We start from the raw sequence: 22,793 nt of genomic DNA, 5'->3' as shown, positions 1-22,793 counted from the left end.
AAATCCAAATTCTCTTGTTTTCTCTCCCTTTAATTCTTTTTTCTATTTTGTCTTCTCCTTCCTTATAACCATAACTTGCTACATCTCTTCTGCAATCTCTTTGTTAACAATTGAAACAGTGCAAACTTGCTTCTATCTTCATATCACATTTTCATTTTTCTTAAAGAAGTGTATTTTTACCATTTTTAGAAATATTTGGTTTATAGAACTGCTGCTGCCCCACCATTCATGTTGTTGTAGTTGTTATACTGTGGATGGAATAGTTGATACATGCTATTTTTTAAATGCCAGATCTAGTTTATGGCTATTTATTGTTTTTGTTGTTGGCAATTGCTGACCCCACGATTCCTTTTTTTTTTTGTGTGTGGTAATTGGTACTGCAGACATCATAGTAGACACAAGGAATTTATTTCAAAGCTGTATATTGTTTGCATCTTGCTTCACAAACAAACTCACCATGCTCAAACTTCAGCTATAATTTTGTACAAAAAGAGAAGAGAAAAAAACTCAAACTAATGACCAGGATCCAAGTAGAAATATCTGGGGGAAGGGAATACAGGTCCTACTCATGGAAATCTACTCCTACAGCAAAAACATAATTAACAAAAAGATGGGACATACCACACCTACAAGGGGTCTCAATCTGTATCGCTCTAGGAAACTTTGGTATGAGAAGGCTGCACCTTAAAAAGACCCACATATAAGAGTAGAAAAGATAGTCACCCAACAAATGCATAAAACACAACACAGGAATACAAGAAATATGAAAAAGAGTACAACACATGTGAAAGTTCATAATTGATCAGCAACCGACTTCAAAGATATTAAAGTGATGAAATATCAGATAAAGAATTCAAAGAATCATTATAAAAGTGATCAATGTATCCTAAGAGAACACAGAAAAATAATTGAGTGAAGTAAGAAAGCCAATACAGAAATTCACTAAGGAGATAAAAATATTGAAAAAGAACCAAATAGAAATTATTAGAAACACTGAAAAAAAATTAACAGAAAACTTTAAAATTAAAGACACAATAAATCAAATAAAATGTTTAGTTGAAAGTTTCTCCAGTAAAGTAGACTATGCTGGAAGACAAAAAGTCAGAGCTAGGGGGAAAAAATGGCCAGACATGAACATTCAGACAGTATTAAATATAGAAAAATAAAGAATCATGACCAGAATATATAAGAACTCTAGGACAACATTAAGAGAACAAATTTAAGAATTGTTGGCATAATAAGAGAGTTTTGAGACACAGCTTAATGGAATGGATAACCTCTTCAGGAAAATAATATAAAAATTTCTAAACCTTGAGAATAGATGGACTTCAAGATACAAGAGACATTCACAACCCAATATCAACAATATTAAAAAAAAAACTTCTCAATAAACCATTATAATAAAAAATCAGAATAGAATTTAAAAATCCTCAATAAAAATATGTCCCACCACATTTAGAGGCAAGCCCATCAAAGTAACTTTTGATTTTTCAGCACAAAGTAAACTTCAGGAAGACTTGGAATGATGTATTCCAAGTCCTGAAGAAAATAACCATCAACCAAGATTGCTACATCTAGCAAAGCTATCCTTCAGAATCAAAGAAATAAAACCTTCAAAGACAAGAAGAAACTAAAAGAATTCATGATCACTAAGCCAGCAATACAGAAAATACTTGAAGATATACTACGCAGAGAAGAACTAAACAACAAACCCCAAAGTTCAAAAATGGACAAATCTCATTTGAAGAGGAGCTAAGCAAATGAGAAATGGGACCAAATTAAACATTAAAAGTAAATAAAAATAGCATAAATAAACATCTCTCAATAATAATATTAAATGCAAATGGTTCCAATTCCTCAATTAAATGACATAGGCTGGCAGAATGGATTAAAAAACAAGACCTTACTATATGTTGTTTGCAAGAGACTCATCTTACAGATGAAACAGCCACAGGCTGAAATTAAAAGGATGAAATTGATATACTTTGTAAATAGAGCCCCAAAACAAGCAGGAGTAGCTACTCTCATTGCCAAAGAAGTAGACTTTAAGACAAAATTAACAGAATAGTCAAAGAAGGTGCCTTCATGTTGGTAAAGAAAAAAATCCAACAAAAAGATATAAAGGTAGAAATATTTATGCCCCAAACATCAGTGTACTTAATTATATAAAGCAGACACTACTGGACTTAAAGACACAGAGAGACCCCCAGTACAATAATACAAACCTCTCTCACCAATAGATAGGTCAGACAACAACTCAGTAAAGTCTTTTCAGACCTGAAAAATACTATAAATCAAATGGACTTAACAGATATCTATGGAATGTTTAATCCAAAAACAGTTCAGACATCAACTCAGTAAAGTCTTTTCAGACCTGAAAAGTACTATAAATCAAATGGACTTAACTGATATCTATGGAATGTTTAATCCCAGAACAGTTAAATATGCTTTCCTCTTAACTGTTTATTGAACCTTCAATGAAATAGATTATATTTTAGGGCACAAAACAACTCTTAGCAAACACAAAAAAGAATTGACATGATTCCTTGTATCTTATCTGATGGAATTAAATTAGAAATCAACACCAAAAAGACATACAGAAATTATATAAACATATGGAAATTGAACAATACTCTTTTGAATGATGAGTGGATGATAGATTAAATAAGGGGAAAACTTTAAAAATAACAGCATCAAATGAGAATAGTGATATCAGAACATCTAGGACAGTATAAAGGCAGTTTTAAGAGGAAAGTTCAATAGTTATGAGTGACTATTAAGAAAATCAGAAAGATCCCAAATAAATAACCTAGTGATACCTCACAAGGTACTTGATAATCAAGAAGAAATCTATTACAAAGCTAGTAGATGGAAGGAAATAATTAAGATCAGAGCCATAATCAATGAAATGGAGAATTTTAAAAATGTAAAGAATCGGGCTGGGAATGTGGCTCAAGCGGTAGCGCGCTCGCCTGGCATGCGTGTGGCCTGGGTTCAATCCTCAGCACCACATACAAACAAAGATGTTGTGTCCGCTGAGAACTAAAAAATAAATACTGAAAAATTCTCTCTCTCTCTCTCTCTCTCTCTCTCTCTCTCTCTCTCTCTCTCTCTCAAAAAAAAATGTAAAGAATCAATGAAACAAAGACTTCATTCTTTGAAAAGATAAAGAAGATTAATAAACCCTTAGACAAATTAACCAAAAGAAAAAGAACCAGATTTAAAAAAAAGTTGGTGAAAAGGAAGAAATCACTACAGACATCACAGAAATTCAGAGAATTAGAAGGGACTATTTTGAAAACTTATATTCCAATAAATGGAAGAGCCTTGTAGAAATGGATACATTTCTAGACACATATGATCTGCTAAAATTGAATCAAGAGAATATAGAAAACCTATACAAACCAATAACTAGCAATGAGTTAGACACAGAAATAAAAAGCCAATTCCAATAAAGAAAAAAAGTCCAGGACCAGATGGATTCTCAGCCAAATTCTACCATACTTCTGAAGAACTAATTCCAAAATACTGCTCAAATTATTCCATGAAATAGAAAGTGATGAAACATTTCCAAATTTATCATTTGAAGCCAATATCACACTCTTACTAAGAATAGATAAGGACACTCAAGGAAATAAAATTGCACATCAATATCCGTGATGAACTTAGATGCAAAAATTCTTAATAAAATATTAGCAAATTGTATTCAGAAACATTTTAAGAACATTGTACATCATAAACAAGTTGGTATTATCCCAGGGATGTAAGGATGGTAAATCTATGCAAATTAATAAATGTAATTCATCACACAAATATAATTAAGGATAGAAAACACAATCATCTCAATAGATACAGAGAAAGTCTTAACAAAATTTGGTACACATTCATGACAAAAATACCAAAGAAACTAGAGGTAGAAGGAAACTACTTCAATATCATAAAGATTATATATTTTTTAAAAAAAACCCAAAGTCAACATTATATTAAATGAGGAAAAACTGAAAGCATTTCCTTTAAAATCTGGAACAAGACAAGGACGTCCACTCTCACCACTCCTATTTAATACAGTGCTAGAAATTCTAGCCAGAATAATGAGGCAAGAGAAGGAAATAAAATGGATTAAAATAGGAACAGAATAAGTCAGTTATCAGTGTTTGCAGATGATATGATCCCATAATTAGAATATCCAAAAGGCTCTACCAAAAGACTACTAGAGCTAATAAATTCTGTAAAGGAGCTCATTACAAAATTGACATACAAAAATAAATACTTTTCAATAATGAGTCTGCAGAGAAAGAAATCAGGAAAACAATTCCATTTACACTAGCCTGAAAAAGAAATAAAATAGGGGCTGGGGCTGAAGTTCAGTGGTAGAGCACTTGCCTAGCATGGGTAAGGCACTGGGTTTGATTCTCAGCATCACATAAAAAAACAAATAAATAAAGTAAAGTTATAAAAATATAAAGAAAGAAAAAGAAATAAAATACTTAGGAATAAATTTAACCAATGATATTAATGACTTCTACAGTTAAATCTAAGAACATTGAAGATAGAATTGAAGAAAAAAATAGGAAGATGGAAAAACCTGCCATGTTCATGGATTGGCAGAATTAATATGGTTAAAATGGCTATACTACCAAAAGCAATATACACACCTTTAAAATAGCAATGACCTTCTTCACAGAGTTAGGAAAAATGGTCCTACAACTCATTTGAAAGAATAAAAGATCCAGAAAAATCAGAGTAATTCTAACCCCCAAAAAGCAATGCTGGAGGCATCATAATACCTGACTTCAAATTATACCCCAGAGCGGATAGTAACAAAACCTTCATGGTGCTGGCATAAAAACAGACATGTGAACCAATGCACAGAATTGAACACAAAAGGACAAACTAGCCCAGCTAAAGTCAGTCATCTGATCCTTAACAAAGGCTCCAAAAACATAAACTGGACCAAAGACGGCCTTTTAATAAATAGTGTGGGGAAAACTGGTCATTAACATGTAGAAGAATGAGACTAGATCCTTATCTCTTGTCTGCATTAAAGTTCACTCCAAATGGATCAAAGACTTAAGAGTTAGGATCTATGCAACTCTTAGAAGAAAATGTAGGGTCAACACTTCAACAAACGGTCACAAGCAATGATTTACACAACGGAACACCTAAAGCTCAGGAAATAATGCCAACAATTAATAAATGGGGTGGCATCAAATTAAAAAGATTCTGTGCAACAAAGGTGACAATTTAGAATGTTAAGGGACCACCCCACTGACCTGCACAGTAGCCAAGGCCCAGGCCCTAGCCCAGGACTGCACCCTGACCCATACAGGAGCCAAGGACAAGGTTAGTCCTAGGACTGCCCATACTGCCAGTTAGTCCTAGGCCTACCCCACCTCCATCTTGGGAACCTACAGCCATTGCTATAGCCCTCCCCACAAAGTAGCCTCCACCTTGAGACAACAGATAGGGCCTGGAGGCAGCTGCATCTCAGAACAGGCAACCCCAAGCCATTGTAAGGCCCACCCTTTCAGCCCCTTCTCTGAAAGTGGTTGCATCCATCTTGGGCCACCCCACTGCTGACTTGAGTTATCTGCACTATTACAACCACCAACTTCAGTTGCAGTAGCATTTATTGTGGGATACCAGCTGGGCACTAAAAGCCTAACACCAAGGTGAGGTACAGGTAATCTGCAGGGACACTATAAGATTATAGGATAGAAACTGTAATACCTCAGATCTTCACTGCAAGAAAGGAAGACATATAGACAACATGAAAAAACAAGGGAGGAAAGTGCCCCAGAAAAACCAGGATGGTACAATAACAGAACCCACAGACAGCGAAGTTGATGAAATGTCTGAGAAGGAGTTCAGAATGTACATAATTAAAATGATCTGTGAATTAAAGAATGACCTAAATGAGCAAATGCAGGCAAAATTGATCCCTCCAACAAAGAGATAAGGGAGCAAATATAGGTAGCAAAAAACTACTTCAAGAAAGAGACAGACTCTGAGAAAAAAAAAAACAATCAGAAATCCTTGAAATGAAGAAAACAATAAACGAAATTAAAAACTCAATAGAAACAGACTAGATCACTTGGAAGACAGAACATCAGATAATGAAGACAAAATATACAATCTTGTAAACAAAGTTGATCACCACACAGTGAAGACAGTAAGAAACCATGAACAGAACATCCAAGAATTATGGGATAACATCAAAAGGCCAAATCTAAGATTTATTGAGATAGAGGAAGACACAGAGATTCAAAAGAAAGGAATGCACAATCTTGTCAATGAAATAATATCAGAAAATTTACCAAGCATGAAGAATGAATTGGAAAATCAAGTTCACGAAGCTCACAGGACAGCAAATATATAAAATTACAATAGATCTACACCAAGATACATTATAATGAAAATTTCTAGCATTATACAATAAGGATAGAATTTTAAAAGCCACAAGACAGGAATCAGATTATATATAGAGAGAAACTAATTAGGACCTCTGAAGATTTTTTAACCCAGACCCTGAAAGCCAGAAGATCCTGGAACAACATATACCAACCTCTGAAAGAAAATGGATGCCAACCAAGAATCTTACATCCAGCAAAATTAAGCTTTAGATTTGATGATGAAATAAAAACCTTCCATGATAAACAAAAGTTAAAAGAATTTACAACTAGAAAGCCTGTACTACAGAACATCCTCAGCAAAATGTTCTATGAGGAGGAATTGAAAAATAATAATGAAAATCAGGAAAGGGAGGTATTACACTAAAGGAGAAACCAATCAAAAGAGAAACAAATTCAAGTTAAATACCCCAAAGAAACAAAAATGACTGGGAATACAAATCATGTTTCAATAATAACCCTGAATGTTAAAGGCCTAAACTAACTAATCAAAAGACATAGACTGACAGACTGGATTTAAAAAAAGACCCAAGAATATGCTGCTTTCAAGAGACTCATCTCTTAGGAAAAGACATCCACAAACTGAAGGTGCAAGTTTGGGAAAAAACATACCACTCACATGGACTGCAGAAACAAGCAGGTATTTCCATCCTCACATCAAATAAAGTAGACTTCAAGCCAAAGTTAATCAAAAGGGATAAAGAAGGACATTTCATACTGCCTAAGGGAACATACACCAACAAGACATAACAATTATAAATATACATGCCCCATACAATGGAGCACCTATATTCATCAAACAAACTCTTCTCAAGTTCAAGAGTCAAATAGACCACAACACAATCATTCTGGGTGACTTTAACACACTTCTTTCACCACTGGTCAGATCTTCCAAACAAAAGCTAAATGAAGAAACTCTACAACACAATAATACAATCAATAACTTAGACTTAATAGACATATAGAGAATATTTCATCCATCAATGAGTGAATACACTTTCTTCTCAGCAGCACATGGATCCTTCTCTAAAATAGATCATATCTTAGGCCACAAAACAACTCTTAGCAAATATAAAAAAGGATAGATACTACCCTGTATTCTACCAGATGATAATGGAATGAAATTAAAAATCAGTGATAAAATGAAAAATAGAAGCTACTTTAACACCTGGAGATTAAATAATATGCTATTGAATGAACAATGCGTTGCAAAAGACATCAAAGGGGAGACTAAAAAATTCTTCGAGGTGAATGAGAACACTGACACAACATATCGAAATCTCTGGGACAGTATGAAGGTGATACTAAGAGGAAAGTTCATCGCATGGAGTCCATTCCTTAAAAGAAGAAAAACATCAACAAATAAATGACCTATCATTACATCTCAAAGCCCTAGAAAAAGAAGAACAAATTTACACCAAAAGCAGTAGAAGACAGGAAATAATTAAAATCAGAATGAAATCAGTGAAATTGAAACAAAAGAAACAATCGAAAAATTGACAAAACAAAAAGTTGGTTCTTTTAAAAAATAAAAAAAAAATTGATAAACCCTTCTCCATGCTACTGAAGAGAAGGAGAAAGAAAGTTCAAATTACTGACATTTATGATGAGAAAGGAAATATTACGATGGACACTACAGAAATACAGAAGATAATTAGAAACTATTTTGAAAATATTGAAGGCATTGACAAATTTCTAGAGTAATATGATTTGCACAAAGTGAATCAGATGATATACACAAGTTAAACAGATCAATTTCAAGCAGTGAAATAGAAGATGCCTTGAGAAGCCTACCAACCAAGAAAAACCCAGGACCAAACAGATAATGTTCTGATGCAACACTTAGTTATTACCTGGCTAATATATTACCTATTTTTCTTATTGATTTTATTTTCTGTCTATCCTGATTTATTGGTTATGTCAAAGTTTTGTTTGTTTGTTTGTTTTGTGTGTGTGTGTGTTTTTTTTTTTTTTGGTCTAGTTTCCTTGTTTGCATCCTGACATCCAGTATTAGCATCTGGCACATAGTTGACACCTAATAAATACTGGCTGAAAAAATGGAAGAGTATAGGTACACAAATTGTTAGCATTAGCAGGAGAGTTGGTGAGTTTGCTGGATCACTATACAAGAATTTATGTTATAATCATCTGAAGAAACTGTTGAAAAATATAATTTAAAAAAGATTATCAATTATCATTTCAGATAAAACTATAAAATACTTTTAACAAAGGGTTACAACATTTTTAAGATTCTTAAAAATTATAAAACATCATTAATGTATTTAAGATTTAGAAAAATGAATGGAATATAATGTCTATAGATAAGAAGACAGTTGATAAGGATAAGGATTTTCTTTAAGTTAATCAACTGACAAATGAAATTCCACGAACATACCAACAGGATTATTCATAACACTTGAGAAGCTTAGTATAAAACTATTAAAGAACAAAAACAAATTAAAGCCAATTTTAAGCAGAAGTTTGTGGATATTGTCCTACCAGATATAAATATGAATTACAAAGTTAAGAGACAAGCTTACACATTAGAACAAGAAATGTACACTGAGAGATGCCTAAGGGTCAAGGGATTAATGCAAGAATATGTCAGATGTTCCAAGTTAATAAGAAAATGTTTTAAAACCACAACAGAAGAAGCAAAAAAGCATAAATAGCACTTCTTTGAAGAGGAAACCCAAGTGGCAAATCACAAATGAACGTTTGAAAAAATGGTAGACCTCACTAATAACAAGGGAGGTAAATGCTTAGACAATAGTTCCATGCTGCTTCACTGAGATTGAAAAGAAATTTCAAAATCTGGTAAAAGAAAGCATTGGTGAGTATACAAAGCCACAATACTCTCATACACTGCTGGTGGGGGGTATAAATCATATGGGAAAGCAATTTGGTGTAAATGGTAAGGTTGGAAACACACAGAATTCTGGAACCAGTTACTGCACTTTTGGCTGTGTACCTTAGAAATACACATTTGCCAAAATTGACAAATGTAAGAATATTTCTTATAGCACTGTTTAAATAATAAATGCCAAACAAAAGAAAGAGGGATATATAAATTGTGGTATGTCCATACAATGGAATACTCTGCCCATTAAACAAAAGGAACTATGTGAACCAGAATGCATAATCTCAAAAGCATTGTATTAAGCGTATGGCACTGTTTATATAAAGTTTAAAAACGTGAAATACAACGCATATGTAACAAAGAGATAAAACCAAGCATGAATGAGTATTACAATCAGGATACCGGTTAACTTGGGAACCTAAAGGACAAGGCTTGGATTAAGGAGAAAGAATCATGATATTTAAAGAGTCCAGACATGTTGGAATGAGGACCAACAGACAGGAAGATGTTTGTAAAGGTTTAAAATGTCACATAATCCACTTAAAATTTTTTCAAGTTATCTAATTATAAGATTTGATTCAATCACAAAATCTTAGCATATTACAGGATAAATGCAGACAACGTGTGATGTTACTTTATCAGCCAGTACTCCAAGCAATTGGTCTGAGTGATCAATAATGACAACAAATCAGGACACTCCAAGGAGGTGACCAGATGTGGAGGACCTAGTAGCACTGGAAGCTACCTTGGGGTGTGCTCCATGGGCTTGGCACAAGACCACCCTGGGAGGATTAAACTAACAAGGTCCAGTCTTCAGAGTGGAACTAGCTCGCTACCAGCCTAGCTTGAGATACCCTGTGCACATGCTGTCTGTATAGGTGAAGGGATGTGTCTCAGGGACAGAAGTTGGAATGCAGCAGTAACAGAGGAGGAAGAAACATAATTAGTCTGTGCTCCTTCTCTAGAGAAAGGCTGAGCAGCAGTCTTGGATAAGAATTCTGACCCATATGAGTAACAATTTTTATAGTTCAATGAACAAATTGTCATTCTCATTTGACTTCCAAGTCTTGCGTCTGCAGAGAACGAGTGGGATTGCATTTCACGTATCCTGACAAACTTAAACCTGCAGACCTGAGGGTCAAGGTCTATGGGGTCAGGTGGCATAGCCTTCCTGGACACAGGCCTCTCCTTTGTCACAGAAAACCCGAGGTCACTGAGAATGTCAAGTTGGAAAGAGAAGCCAGAGGTGACATCTGATGCTTATTTTCAAAGGTTCAAACGTTTCCTTGTAGGAACAGAGTTAGACTCTCAATTGTTGGGTCAGAGAACAGAATAAAGAACAATGAGTAGAAATTTCAAAGAGAAAGATTTCATCCAGCTGAAATGGGCACAGCCAGCCATTGGAGCTTTCAACAGCGGAAGAGCAATGTCTTTAACAGTTAGAATTCTTTGATCAATAGCAACAGGAAAAGTGTGGACAGATTCGACAAGTGACAATGATAATAGTAATAATAACAATAATAATAAAGATAAGAGGCAGACCAGGATCTGATAAAACAGCTGGAGTGTCTGGCCTGGGAAGAGGCAGGCAGCAAGGAGACCACAGCCACAGGGGGCAGGAAACCCAGGACTGTTGCTTGGGGCACCACCATGACAAATCACCCTCTGCTGATGTCTTCCCTAGAATCATGGGAACTAATTCTGATTGACCAGTGTGGGTCGGGACAGGGCAGGGGACCATTAGTGAGGAAGGCCCATCAAGGCTCCATGCAATGGAAAGAGACCATTTTACCAAATGAAAACTGAGGCAGGAGGAAGTTTCAGAAACCTGCAGTGTCCTCACCATTGCACATGCAGGAGAAGCCACCTGCTTGTCAGGAATCCCAGGGAAGAATTTCTGCCCTGGAAGGAAGGTGGAAAAGGCAAGCTAGGAAGTGGCTTCTTGTTCCACATTTCTGAAGAGGAACTGAGACACGACTACTGAGATCATTAGGAAAGATCAGTAAGAAAGATCCTGGCCTGGTCAGGAGGGAGGATACAAGCAGCTCATGGGGTAGGTAGTTACAGAGTGGGCATGGGGGCTCAGGGGATTAATTGGGACAGGAAGATAGGAGCAAGTGGCATTTGTCACCCCACACTTAATGTATGTAAACTAGAAGTCACCATCCTTCTGCTCTCCCTGCCATGGCTACAGCTAAACAGAAGACAGATGTGAAAGAGGACAGCGGATGGGGAAGACATGTGGTCTCTTTGCCCTCAGACCTGCTGGTCGGGTTCGATGCTAACTAGAGGGCTTGATGTCCCCATAATGTTCCTGGTGACAAGGGATCTGCTAGCCTTAATAGTTAACCAGTGAGGACACATAACAGGACCCTCCAGTCCTCAACTCCTGCATTTGATGTCTGAGACCAAGCACTTAGTGACAGAAACAGAAGAAATCATTGGCCACTAGTGACCTCTGGTGGAAGTGGGCTTTAGGGACCTCAGATGCTTTTGGGGTTTTGTTTCTTTTCCTATTAGAAAGACAAAAATGAGTGGCCTATTCATTCAACTTGTTTCCAGAGGAGTGAAGAGGGGAGGCCCGGAACAGCACAGACATGGGAACATAACCAGGATCACTTTATGTTTTGAGTCAGACTAAATTGATTAATGTCCTAGAAAAAAAAAAATGTGGGCAGGAAATTGCTGACAAAGACATGACCTGAGAAAAGAAGAGTGTTTGGGCAGTGACTTCACTGGCCAGTGGGGAACCTTGGCATGCAAGAGGACATGCTGACAGGCTCCGAGGGTGCATGCTAGCTGCCAGCATGCCTGTTACACTTTTCTTTATTACTGCACAGAAACCAGCTGTTATCTCTGAAACACACACACATTTGCCAACTGGGGACTCTATGCACTGTGGGGATATGACCGGAGGCTTGGTGGCCCAGGCTTCTGAGTGGGATCAGTGTCACAGAGGTCCAAGCTCAACCGAGAAGGTCAACCTCAAACTGCACTGGGCACTTGCCCTCTGCCTTCTCTGGAAAGTGTTTTCAGAATAGGCGACCTTGACATGGCAGAGTGGCATACAGAGGGTAAGGGGACGTTCCACAGAGGTTTTAAATCTGTCAGATCATACCTGGGATCAGGGAACAGGTGAGCTGAATTAAGTGGGGGTGGAGGGTAGAAAACGGAGTAGAGGAAGGATTCAAAATAGAGGCAACAGGGCACACAGAGTTATCCAGCTTTGGGCAGCTGTGCTTGACAGCAGAGGATATTTGTCCTTGTCTCCTGGGAGGCAGGAGGTGTCATCTGCCTCCCCCAATTGTCCAGCCCCCAATGCACCCCACTTAGTTTGCTTTTTCCTTGAACTTGCTATCTCTCCTCTCCACGTCAATTCAAGAATGCAAAAATAGCCCCTAAATAATGCATTTGTGAGAATGCCCACTCTGGTCTCCATGAGTGGACAAAAGGTGGACCAAGTGCTATTTCTTAGACACTATAGGGAAGAGTTCAGAGAGACCAAGGATACTGTCCTTCACCTCCCTCCAACAAAGCTCCTTCCCCAGGGAGATACCCAGTCCCCAGGCTCTAGGACAGGCTGTTTTAGGCAGCTGGTCGACAAGCCAATTTACTTACTGAAGATGAGCTAATTATTTTAATCTGCTCCAAAGCTTCTGTCAGGCTGTCTTCAATCTCAGAGTCATCTAAGGAGAAGAGGTCCCCGGCTCGTGAAAGATCTTTTTGTCCCAAAACCAATCTGAACAGTTGATGCATGATGAGGAGTTTGATCAGTGGACCTTCTGCAGACCCTGAGCCATACACTCAGCACGAAGAGGTCAGCAAGAGAAAACACACGGTGGGAGGGACTTCATAATCCACGCCAGGGCACGTCACTCCAGACTTTGGGGTCTTCGTGGACACTCTGCAAGGAAAACAAATGACACAACGTAACTACAGGCAGAATGACAAGAGCTCAGACAGAGAACTCATAGCAGAGAGAAACTCGGACACAGGCAGAGTCGAAGATCCTGGGTTAATGATCTTCAAATGCATTTTCTCCTTATTTTTGTCTTAGAAAGTTGTCAGAAATCATTACGTTTCTCCAGAACTTACTTTGAACCTTAAAAGTTTGCACAAAACCCACACTCGTTTTTCTCCACTTTTCTCCCTTCTACATCCTTCTACTTCTATGCTTCAAGGAAACAGTGCGCATGCCCAGCACTTGCCAGCTGTTTCCCAAACAGATTTCCATGGAAATCAAACAGAGGGGAGAGTGGAAGGAAAGAGGGACACGGGTTTGAGATCCACTGCCGGGCGCTTGTTCCTCTACAGCCTGGCCACAGGCACCCTGCAGTCCTCCTGCCTGGAGTGCCTGGTGACTGTGGCAACAGAAGCCCTCCTCAGGCTCTGCTCTGAGGTGGCCTCAAGACTCCCACTACCCTCGCTCATCCCCCAGTCAAAGACCTGTGAGGTGAAGGGCTCTGCCTGGAAGGACAGGGTGGGGTCACTCTGCACTGCACATTACCATGACCCTGAACCAGAACAGTGCCCGAAGGGGAGTGCTGCAGTGCAGGCCAAAGAGGGGGTGCTCAGAGGTCGGACAACCTCCCTCTGTTCCCACAGTTGGAATAATCAAGTCCCACTGTACTTCTCACCCCAGCACCAGTCCACAGAGAGGAGGCCAATGACACATTAGATACCTGACTTTTCTCACCAGCTTCATTCCAGGTCAAACAAAATCCCAGATCATTTGCACTGGTAGAGACCTCAGCAATCCTTTAATGGCCTGGGAGGAAGGACAACGTCCCCAAGTAGTTGGGGAAGACAGGAGGCTTCCCTAGGATCTATGGTGAAGTGGAATCATCCATACGTGCAGGCACATGCCCAGATAGTAAGTGTCTGGAGTAAGTTACTTAATAAAAGCAATAGATGAGTCTGCCCAGCGTTTTACTCTGAGTGTGTTCCTGTGAATGTAGGTGGAAAGGGAGATGGAAGCCTGGTTCCCAGGTGCTGTCTCAGATTTCCCTCCAAGCTGGCACTGTAGGAGCACATCCCTGTACTGGAGGCAACTTTCAAGTTTCAAGATACATACTCTCCATACAATGTATTCTCTAAATATAAGCCAGACTTCCACGAGATACTCAACTCTGTAAGTTCTCTGCAGTATTTCACACAGTGCAACTGACTGACCTTTTGAGAGCTTTCAGGGGCATTATTGCCTATCTGCAATTTTTGCTCTATCTGCCAGCTTTAGAAATACGAGGCCAAAGGCTCACCTGCCCTTGTTGATGTGCCAGGTACAGATGCTTTGCAAATACTGACTTATTTAATCCTCAAGATACCTGTATCTTGTCATCCTTACTTGCTGGTAAGGAACCCAAAGCAGTTAAATAACTTGCTCTGGCCACGAAGATAGTAAGGTGGAAAAATGAGGATTTGGACCCATAGACTCCAGTACCTACTCCAACCTCATAACCACTAAGATATATTGACTCCGTGTAGATGTGAGGCCACCATTCGGAGTAAAGGTCCTCAGAGCAACATTTACATTTAGGAATGAGGGCGGGGTCATAAAGCAATAAAATTAATACCTCTTCTCTTCTGTATCCTTGCCCATCTGGGATTTAGGCCAATTAGAGAGCAAGAAAGGGAAGCCCAGGAAGAAGAAAAGGGGAGGGGGTGTGGAGAGGGTTTCTGGGTGGGGAGGGGCACAGTGAAGGTACCACAAAGTAGCCTGCAGCCTGACAGATGTGGAAAATTGAATTACAATATCTACAAAAGAAGGAGGAGGAGGAAGAGGAGGAGGAGGAGGAGGAGGAGGAGGAGGAGGAGGAGGAGGAGGAGGAGGAGAAACAGGACAGTATTTCCTAGATTTCCCCTGAACACATTCTTCTTCCAGTTTCAGACATTTGTAGAGACAATCTCACTGAAATGACATCCAGGAAAATAGACTGGATGGAAATGAGCTCCCTCAACCATTCAGCCTGTTAGACCACATCAGGCACTTCAGGAAGCAGAGCCAGCTGCCCCACACATATACAGGGGAAGCAGCTCTGACAAGGAGCAGACCTATATGTTGGTAGAGATGGGCACCCATTAGCTCTCCCAAGACCCTTCACTCTCCACGCTTAGGTGACACAGGTGTGGCATGCCACGTTCATGCTTTCTGTGTCAGCTGTTACTCTGGAGTGACCACCTTATGCAAAACCCTTAGCAGAAACACCAAGCTGTCCAGCAGATCTGCGCTTGAAGTCACTCGCAGATCTAGGAGCTTGGGAGGGATGAGGCCAGTACCACACATTCTACAAAATGCAATGATTGAGAGAAAAGCCATCTGGGCACTAGAGAAAGAAGTTTGGGGAAGTACAAGGGAGAGAGAGGTCAGTTTTAGGGGAAGATGATAAGGAAGGGCTTTATGGAGCAGCACCTTTTAGGTTAGGTAAGATTTTCTCAGATTCTGTTCAATGCCCATGTGCTGAGCACACACTAAATCAAAGCTTGTCTGAGGACTGAGATTCCAGGCTCTGCTTGGCCACTTGGTGGCTGTGGGGCCTGTGGTACATGCTTTTCCTTCAATGAGTCTCAGTTTTCTCATATGCAAGATGCTAATGCATGTCTAATCTCTCTCACCAGTTTCTTGAAGATCAGAGCTAATCATGTGCAAACGAGTCCTTTGCAAAATAACGAGGATAACAACACTCTTGGGGCTCAGAAAACTACACACCAAGGTGGAGGTCCTAGTGAAAGCCTCAGAAGCAAAGTTTCTCTCTGATCTTATCCTGCACTCCTCTCTCATGTTCTCCTTTTTCTCCCCAAAGCACGGCATAGAAACTAGCATTTCCCTTGCCCAAGGCTGGACATAGGAACTATAACCCCTTTCTCTAAACAAAGCCATAAAGCCTACAAATCTGAATCTTCCTCTGCCTTTCTGTCTTGGAGTCAGCCATAAAGAAATTCTCTGACCTACCTTGTCTGACAGTAGATCATAAAGACCTCCATTCCAGGGAGGAAATCTTTGCTAGCTAATCTTCTGATAGAGGATTAATATGCAGAATAGGTCAAGAACTTAAAAAAAACACTCAACACCAAAAAAATCAATAATTTTTTTGTTATTAAGTAGGCAGTTAAAAAGTGGGCAAATCAATTAAAGAGACACTTCTTAAAACAACAAATACAAATGGCCAACAAATTCATGAAAAAAATGCTCAATATCATTAGCAATTAGGGAAATGCAAATCAAAACTACACTGAGATTTCATCTCAAATCAGTCAGAATGGAGTCATCAAGAATACAAGTAATAACAAATGCTGGAGAGGATGTGGAGAAAAAGGAACACCTTTACACTGTTGGTGGGGTTGTAAATTAGTACAACCACTATGGAAATCAGCATGGAGGCTCCTCAACTCCTCAAAAGACTAGGCATGGAACCACCATAGGACCAAGCTATCCCACTCATCAGTATTTATCCTAAAGAATTAAAGTAATTATATTACAGTGATACATGGATACTTATGTTTATAGCAGCACAATTCACAATAGTCAAACTGGAAACCAGCCTAGGTGTTCATCAATGGATAAATGGATAAAGAAAATGTGTATATGTTTACACACAATGGGATTTTATTCAGCCCTAAGACAAAATGAAATTATGGCATTTGCAGGAAAATGGTTGAAACTAGAGAACTTCATGTTAAGCAAAAAAAGTCAAACTCAGAAAATTAAGGGTCATATGTTTTGTCTTATATGCAGAATTTAGGGAGGAAAAGGAAAACAAAGGTGGGGGCAGATCTCCTAAAAATCAAAGGGAGGTCAATAGAGGAAAGGGACCAAGGGATGGGAGGGAGGGAGAGAGGGGTGATGTGCTGGGGAGTGATATTAGTCAAATTATATTGCTAAATCGTGTGCATGTATGAATATGTAATAACAAATCCCACCAGTATGTACAACTATAATGCACTCAATAGAAAATAAACCCATTTCAGAGGGGGTGCTGCCCGGCACCCAGGAGGAAGGAATGCTGCATAGAGAGGCCAGGAAGGATATGAACAGACAGGCCTTGCTGGGTCTCACCACTCAGTCCGTTAAAATTAGATCACACCCCTTCTGTCCCATCAGATTTCCACATGGCTGCCCATACTTCATTGAACCTAAGCTTAAAAAATGAACATTTCACCCTTGGATCTTTGGGTCTTCTATTTAAAGCCTTTTGTGTCACATAAAATTGATCAAGTCAATTCACTATGCTTTTCCTTATTAACCTTTTAGTGTAAGAGAGTCGACAGTCATTGGCTGGAGAGATCCATTTTTGCCCCTACACAATCAACAACCAATATCCAGAGGATGTTTACCATGTGTCCCCCACTACTCTTGAGTGCTTCCCAAGTACTGAGTCACTGAATTATTCTGAAGATTCCATGGGATGGAAAACTGAAATTCAGAGAGCAAAACAACCAACAGCCTGAAGACACGGGGAGAATAAGTGGCAGGGTAAGGGCTGAAGGCACTTGTCTCCCCGGACAAAGCCTTCTCCTGAATTGTAAAGACACATAAACAACCATGTGCAATGGTTGTTATGAGCTGTGTCCCCTTCCAGCAGCCCTCATTTAAGAAGCGCCCCACATGCTTCCCTTATCTGAAAGAGGATTTGGGAGTCACGATTATTTATTTTTCAGCAGCTCTGGCCAATGTTTTGCTCAGATGTCTGGCTGCTTCTGCGGGTCTTTTTAGCAACAGCAGGGTGGGCAGACCCAGATCAAATTCTGCCTCATTTTTTGAGAAACTCCTTAACCCTTTGAATGTCATCATCCAGAGGCATGCAGACACAGACTCGCGTGCGTGTACACACCGTGTATATACACGTGCAAACACACCTGCGCGTGCACACTCAAATACCAAGCCCTTCGCTACACACTTTCCTCCTACTTCTCCTATCAGCCGTTCAGGGAGGTATATTATTACTGATGAGGAGAGAGGGCCCCTGTGCCCCAGGAGACACACACAGCCAACACTGTAGTCTAGGTGGGTCAGTGTTCAAGTCGCATACTTATTACAGAAAAGGAGGGGGGGCTTATAAAGTTCCTTTTTAATCTGCATCATTAATTTCTCTGATGCGTAATTTCTCCCCCTAAACTTTAAGCGATTCTGATCTGAGGCCCACCGCTCAGTATTTAGTTTGGGTTCCTGGCTCCTTTTTAAGCAGGTGTTGGTTGGAGTCAGCTTTCCCTAGGAAGAAACCAGCCTACAGGACAAAGAGGAACGACTACAGCCTGGTGGGACCCTCCCCAGGAGTCCCACGGTCGCACGGACTCGGTTTACCTGAAGCTCGGGGCGCACCTGCACCTGCGTGGCGGCTCCGCGGGCGGACGGGCACAGCAGGCGGAGGAATGCGAGGAACGCGAAGCGATCAGGTGACCCGCACCTCCCCAGCGGGACCTGCGGAGCGCCGCTGGGGCGACCCGAGCCTGCCCAGTCAGGAGAGCTGTTGTTCACAGAGACAGAACCGCCTGTGTTCCTGAAAACCTGTCCTTGGCCTGGAAGAGGGGTGGGGCTGGGGCCGGGCCGGGGCCGGGGCGGCCTGCGCAGGTGGGTGGGTGGCTGCGCAGAGCCCCGCGCCCGCGCCCGGGACCTGCGGCCCAGGGAGCCCCCGAGACTGCGCGCTGTGCCTGAAACAAGTACTCGTCGCGAGTTACAGTTCCCCGGAGAAACTGTTCTGCTCTGCCTCTAGATCAGGGCTGAATTGGAAGTTTGAGCTGCAGGAAACTGCTAGTGCAACGAACATTCTTACTCCACAGACACGCGTCTGACTATTCCAACTTTATTTGCTGGAAAGTTTTTTTGTGAAAATCTACACGGACCAGATATGCTGGACTTAACGTTCTTGAACGTTGCAGCCACACTTAGGAAAAAAAAAAAAAGTTTATCTTGCCTAATCTATAGGCACTTCAAAGAAGAAGAGGGCACTGAAACTCTCCCTTATTCTTTGAAAACAGAACCACTATATGACTCAGCTATCCGTTGCCCCTCCATGTATACCTGAGGAAATTGGAATGCCACAGCGCTACCTGCATGCCCATGTTTATCATGGCACAATCCACAATAGCCAAATTACAAAACCACATTTTTAAACTGTATTCTTCTCTGTTCTTATTTGTCTGTTCCTGAGTAGATCTGTTGCCCATCAGATCAATTGCTGGTGGCAAAACATGGAGGCAGGTGTCCTTTAGGTGAATCCACCTTCCGTATCACACAGGTATGGGACACTGTGCCCCAGAAAAGCCACCCCACAGAGGTGAACCAGGTCACATGCTCCAGGGCAGTAACCTCATGAACCTTCCTAGATAAAAACTGGTGATCAATTCTCAGGTAGGGTACAGTGCCTATGAAGAATTCCTTTACGAAAAGGAGAACTTAGTCATTCAAAAGAAGGTGTGTTCTTTCTTAGCCATTTTCCAACTTACAAGTGCTACTGAAGTCTCCTCTTGTAAGGGAATAGACTATAGATTTCTTTAGATTTTTCTTCTTCATCTTCTCTTCATGATTACTGGATTTTCCCCGAGGTTTTATCTATCTAATGTTCATACACTTTCTAAAGGGTGTGGGGTCTAGAATGGGACACTGGGTAGACTCCAGTAGGAAGAGGAGAGGGGTGAGAGTGTGGAAAGCTGGACAGTCCTGGGCCCCAGTTTCAGCTGTGTCATTACCTGCAGCATGCACTGAGCAGGTTAATTAACCTCTCTGAGCCTCAGGTTCCTTACTTGCACTTGAGGATTGTGATCTGGGTGGTTGGGAATTTAATGAGATCGTGTTGAATGTTTAACCCAGAGCCTGGCATAGAGCACCCCCCAGCCATGTCCTTAATAGCATCATCTGTTAAAATATCCTCATGTCCTAGCTTTTAAAAGCTAATGAACCACTGCACTGCTAACTAAATTGGGTTCTCAGTGTACTTTGCATAAGTCTTTTCCATTTCTGTCATTTTTATATTTCAGTTGTACATTCCTCAATCTTAAATGGGGGGAGGGTAGTTCATTTGTCACCTGTAGATCTCATTATCTGGAATGTGTCCCTGTTGATTTTTTGGCAACTTTATCTCATTCCCTGGAGAGATAGTCTTACTGTGATTCTACACCAGGATAGCTGAACAAAACAGTGAATGCTTTTACAGAGCCAAAACAGACTAGAGTACAACATAGCTCAGGCTCTTTGTAACTGAGAGAAGCAAATGCCCACTTTACATGTAAGCTAGCACTTGCCCCACGATTGTTAGACAGAAGGGAATGGTGGGGCACCCGGCACTTTCCTTATGACTTCTCAAGGTGACCTGCCACTCAGTACGCACTAATAAATGCATTAACAGTTTGTTATGCATCTGTAGATCTTCCTGTATGAAAATATATGTGAGCAGGATTTCACACCTCCAAGTTGCAATAGCGCTGGTAGAAAAATTAAAGCTTTACCAGGGGCATGGGAGTGGATCTTGAGAAACATAATTAACTCAGGAAACCCATTTATTCTGAGAAATTCAGCCTCTAACTGCCAACTCACACTAGGATATGTCTGGTTTTCTCATTTCAGAAAATTCTAGAATAGCAATATTTATTTACATTATGTTTTGGACAAAACTGCTCTGCATCAAAACATTTTCATTTTATTCACCTGAATTAAAAACACTCATTGACCAACTTAGACCCATTTGAGTTCTAGAAACTTTCGATAAAGTTCTCAGATTTTCCCTTGAAAGACAGGATTACAGATTCTTTACAAGGAGCATCTTTTTCATACAGTGTGAGAACACAGGCGTTTCCATGGGAACAGGCCACACATATTTCAACCTCCCCACAAATGGCCATTGTTTCCTGGATCCTGGGTTCCTCTGCCCTGGCAGGTTGCTACCCCTCATGTCTGCCCAAGCCTCTGACCCTGGATTACTGCAACTGGTGCTGAAGGGGCCAGCCCTCTTTGCTACAATGCATGCAGTCTACATTTTAGCAGGGCTATTACAAGCACATGCAAAAAGAAAGTTGAGATTCATTTAGGCAAGAGCTTAAAATATTGTATTTAATTTTGAATGCATGTTGCAACTTTTGACACAAATAGGAAACATTTTCCTTCACAGAGAATAATTTATCTTCAAGCCTAACAAATTTTCTGAAATCAAGATTCCCGTGATCTCTCATAATGATTTCATGATATGTCCATTTTCACCTCTAAATGTTAATGTGATAAGTTATATTTACTCTGAAACATAAAAGCTTGCTTTTTAAAAAAAATCCTAGTTCAAATTCCATGGGTTGATTTTTCCAGAAAACATGCCCAAATTCTCAAAGTATGAGGAATACACAATGTTAAAATGTATCTTTATTTACCCTTAAATGTAGCCATGCAGTCTACAACTATATGACCAATTCATATAATATCCTAAGTATTTTCTACTCTTTATTTTAAAATATATGTAAAATGACATTGAACTCATGGCTGATTATTGTACCAATTTAAACATATATCCAAAAGAACCAAACAATGGTTATACTCAATTATAGTTTGTAAGATAGTTGTAATACCAAAGCAAAACCAATGTTAACAGCAAGAGCCATGGTGACTCCATCAAGCCCACTGACTGCAATGAAGTCACTTAGTTTTCTATGAACATAATGGGCAGAGACAGCTTTTCACCCACTACAAAATGTGTCTTGAGGTAAACAAAAGTACTTTGGAAATGCAGCTAGACTATTGTCCAGTAAGACAACACTGCACAGCCTATGCATCTGGAAGCCTGGCTTACAGGCTGGACACACAGCTTCCAGACGTGTACGATCTGCATAATTAGCCTGCCCTTGGAAGTCCCTGGCCCCACTCCCCCCAACCCAACTCCTTGTCTCCCTGGCTTCTGTCACTTATTTTAATTAGTATTTGTTTTTGCCTAACAAAAGAACAAAAAAGAAGATAGCCATACCTCTCAGCACAGGATGCTGGCCATCATTGGAAATAGAAGCCAAAAATGCTTGCTAAGTGCTTCAGCTGGGACCCAGAACCAAGCGGAGAGGGGTGCTGACCTGTCCTGTCCTCCTGCCCTTCTATTGGCCTCCAGCTCCTTCCTGAGCACTGGTCAAGCCTGTAGAGGCCTTGACTCCCCACAGGCTCACCGTGCAGAATCGGGTGAATGAGCAACTTCTCCTCCCTCTCCCAAACTTCTGTTTAGATCCTACGACTGGCCCAAAGCTTCCCTCACTTCTATAGTAGATTTGCAGCAGCTTCTCTGAGCAGATTTGTAGTTTGAAAGAATTAGAAGATTTGCCTACCAACCAGTAATTTAGGTTCTGTTAATGAATAACTCACTTTGAGGAATGGAGGAAGTTTTAGGTTAATATCAGATGTGGGGCCTTTTCATGGGCATCAGGGAAAAGGCTTGGGGGGACAGAAAAAGTGGAATGAGAAGATGTTTAGGTCAAATATGATAGAAGAAAAATACCTATAAGACAAGCCAAGCGGCCGGGGTTGCAGCTACAGCTAGTGAGACCCTGAACACACTGGCCAAGCATTT

The 22,793-nt window shown here is 40.1% G+C and overlaps 1 protein-coding gene across 12 annotated transcripts in view; it reads right to left on the bottom strand.

Moving 5' to 3' along the window:
• The window catches only part of Veph1 (ventricular zone expressed PH domain containing 1), a 251,575-nt gene extending 229,075 nt beyond the window's left edge, over positions 1 to 22,500 (bottom strand). For 2 of the 12 annotated variants that reach the window (XR_013436576.1, XM_078043510.1), the window contains exons 1-2: positions 18,569 to 18,862; positions 12,889 to 13,174 (exon numbers count right to left, since the gene is read on the bottom strand). Coding sequence is in view for 9 of the 12 variants with exons in the window: in XM_078043510.1 (XP_077899636.1) it covers positions 12,889 to 13,026 (138 nt within the window). In the remaining 3 variants the exon portion in view is untranslated. Of the gene's footprint in view, positions 1 to 12,888; positions 13,175 to 18,568; positions 18,875 to 22,205 lie in introns of those variants that run through there. The other 10 variants (XM_078043506.1, XM_078043511.1, XM_078043502.1 and 7 more) reach the window with 9 other exon arrangements.
• Between the last annotated feature and the right edge of the window lie 293 nt (positions 22,501 to 22,793).

Source organism: Ictidomys tridecemlineatus, chromosome 3 (genome assembly GCF_052094955.1).
Source record: "Ictidomys tridecemlineatus isolate mIctTri1 chromosome 3, mIctTri1.hap1, whole genome shotgun sequence".
NCBI lineage: Eukaryota > Metazoa > Chordata > Mammalia > Rodentia > Sciuridae > Ictidomys > Ictidomys tridecemlineatus.
Note: the sequence above shows the minus strand (reverse complement) of the source record. Positions and strands in the feature narration are given on the sequence as shown.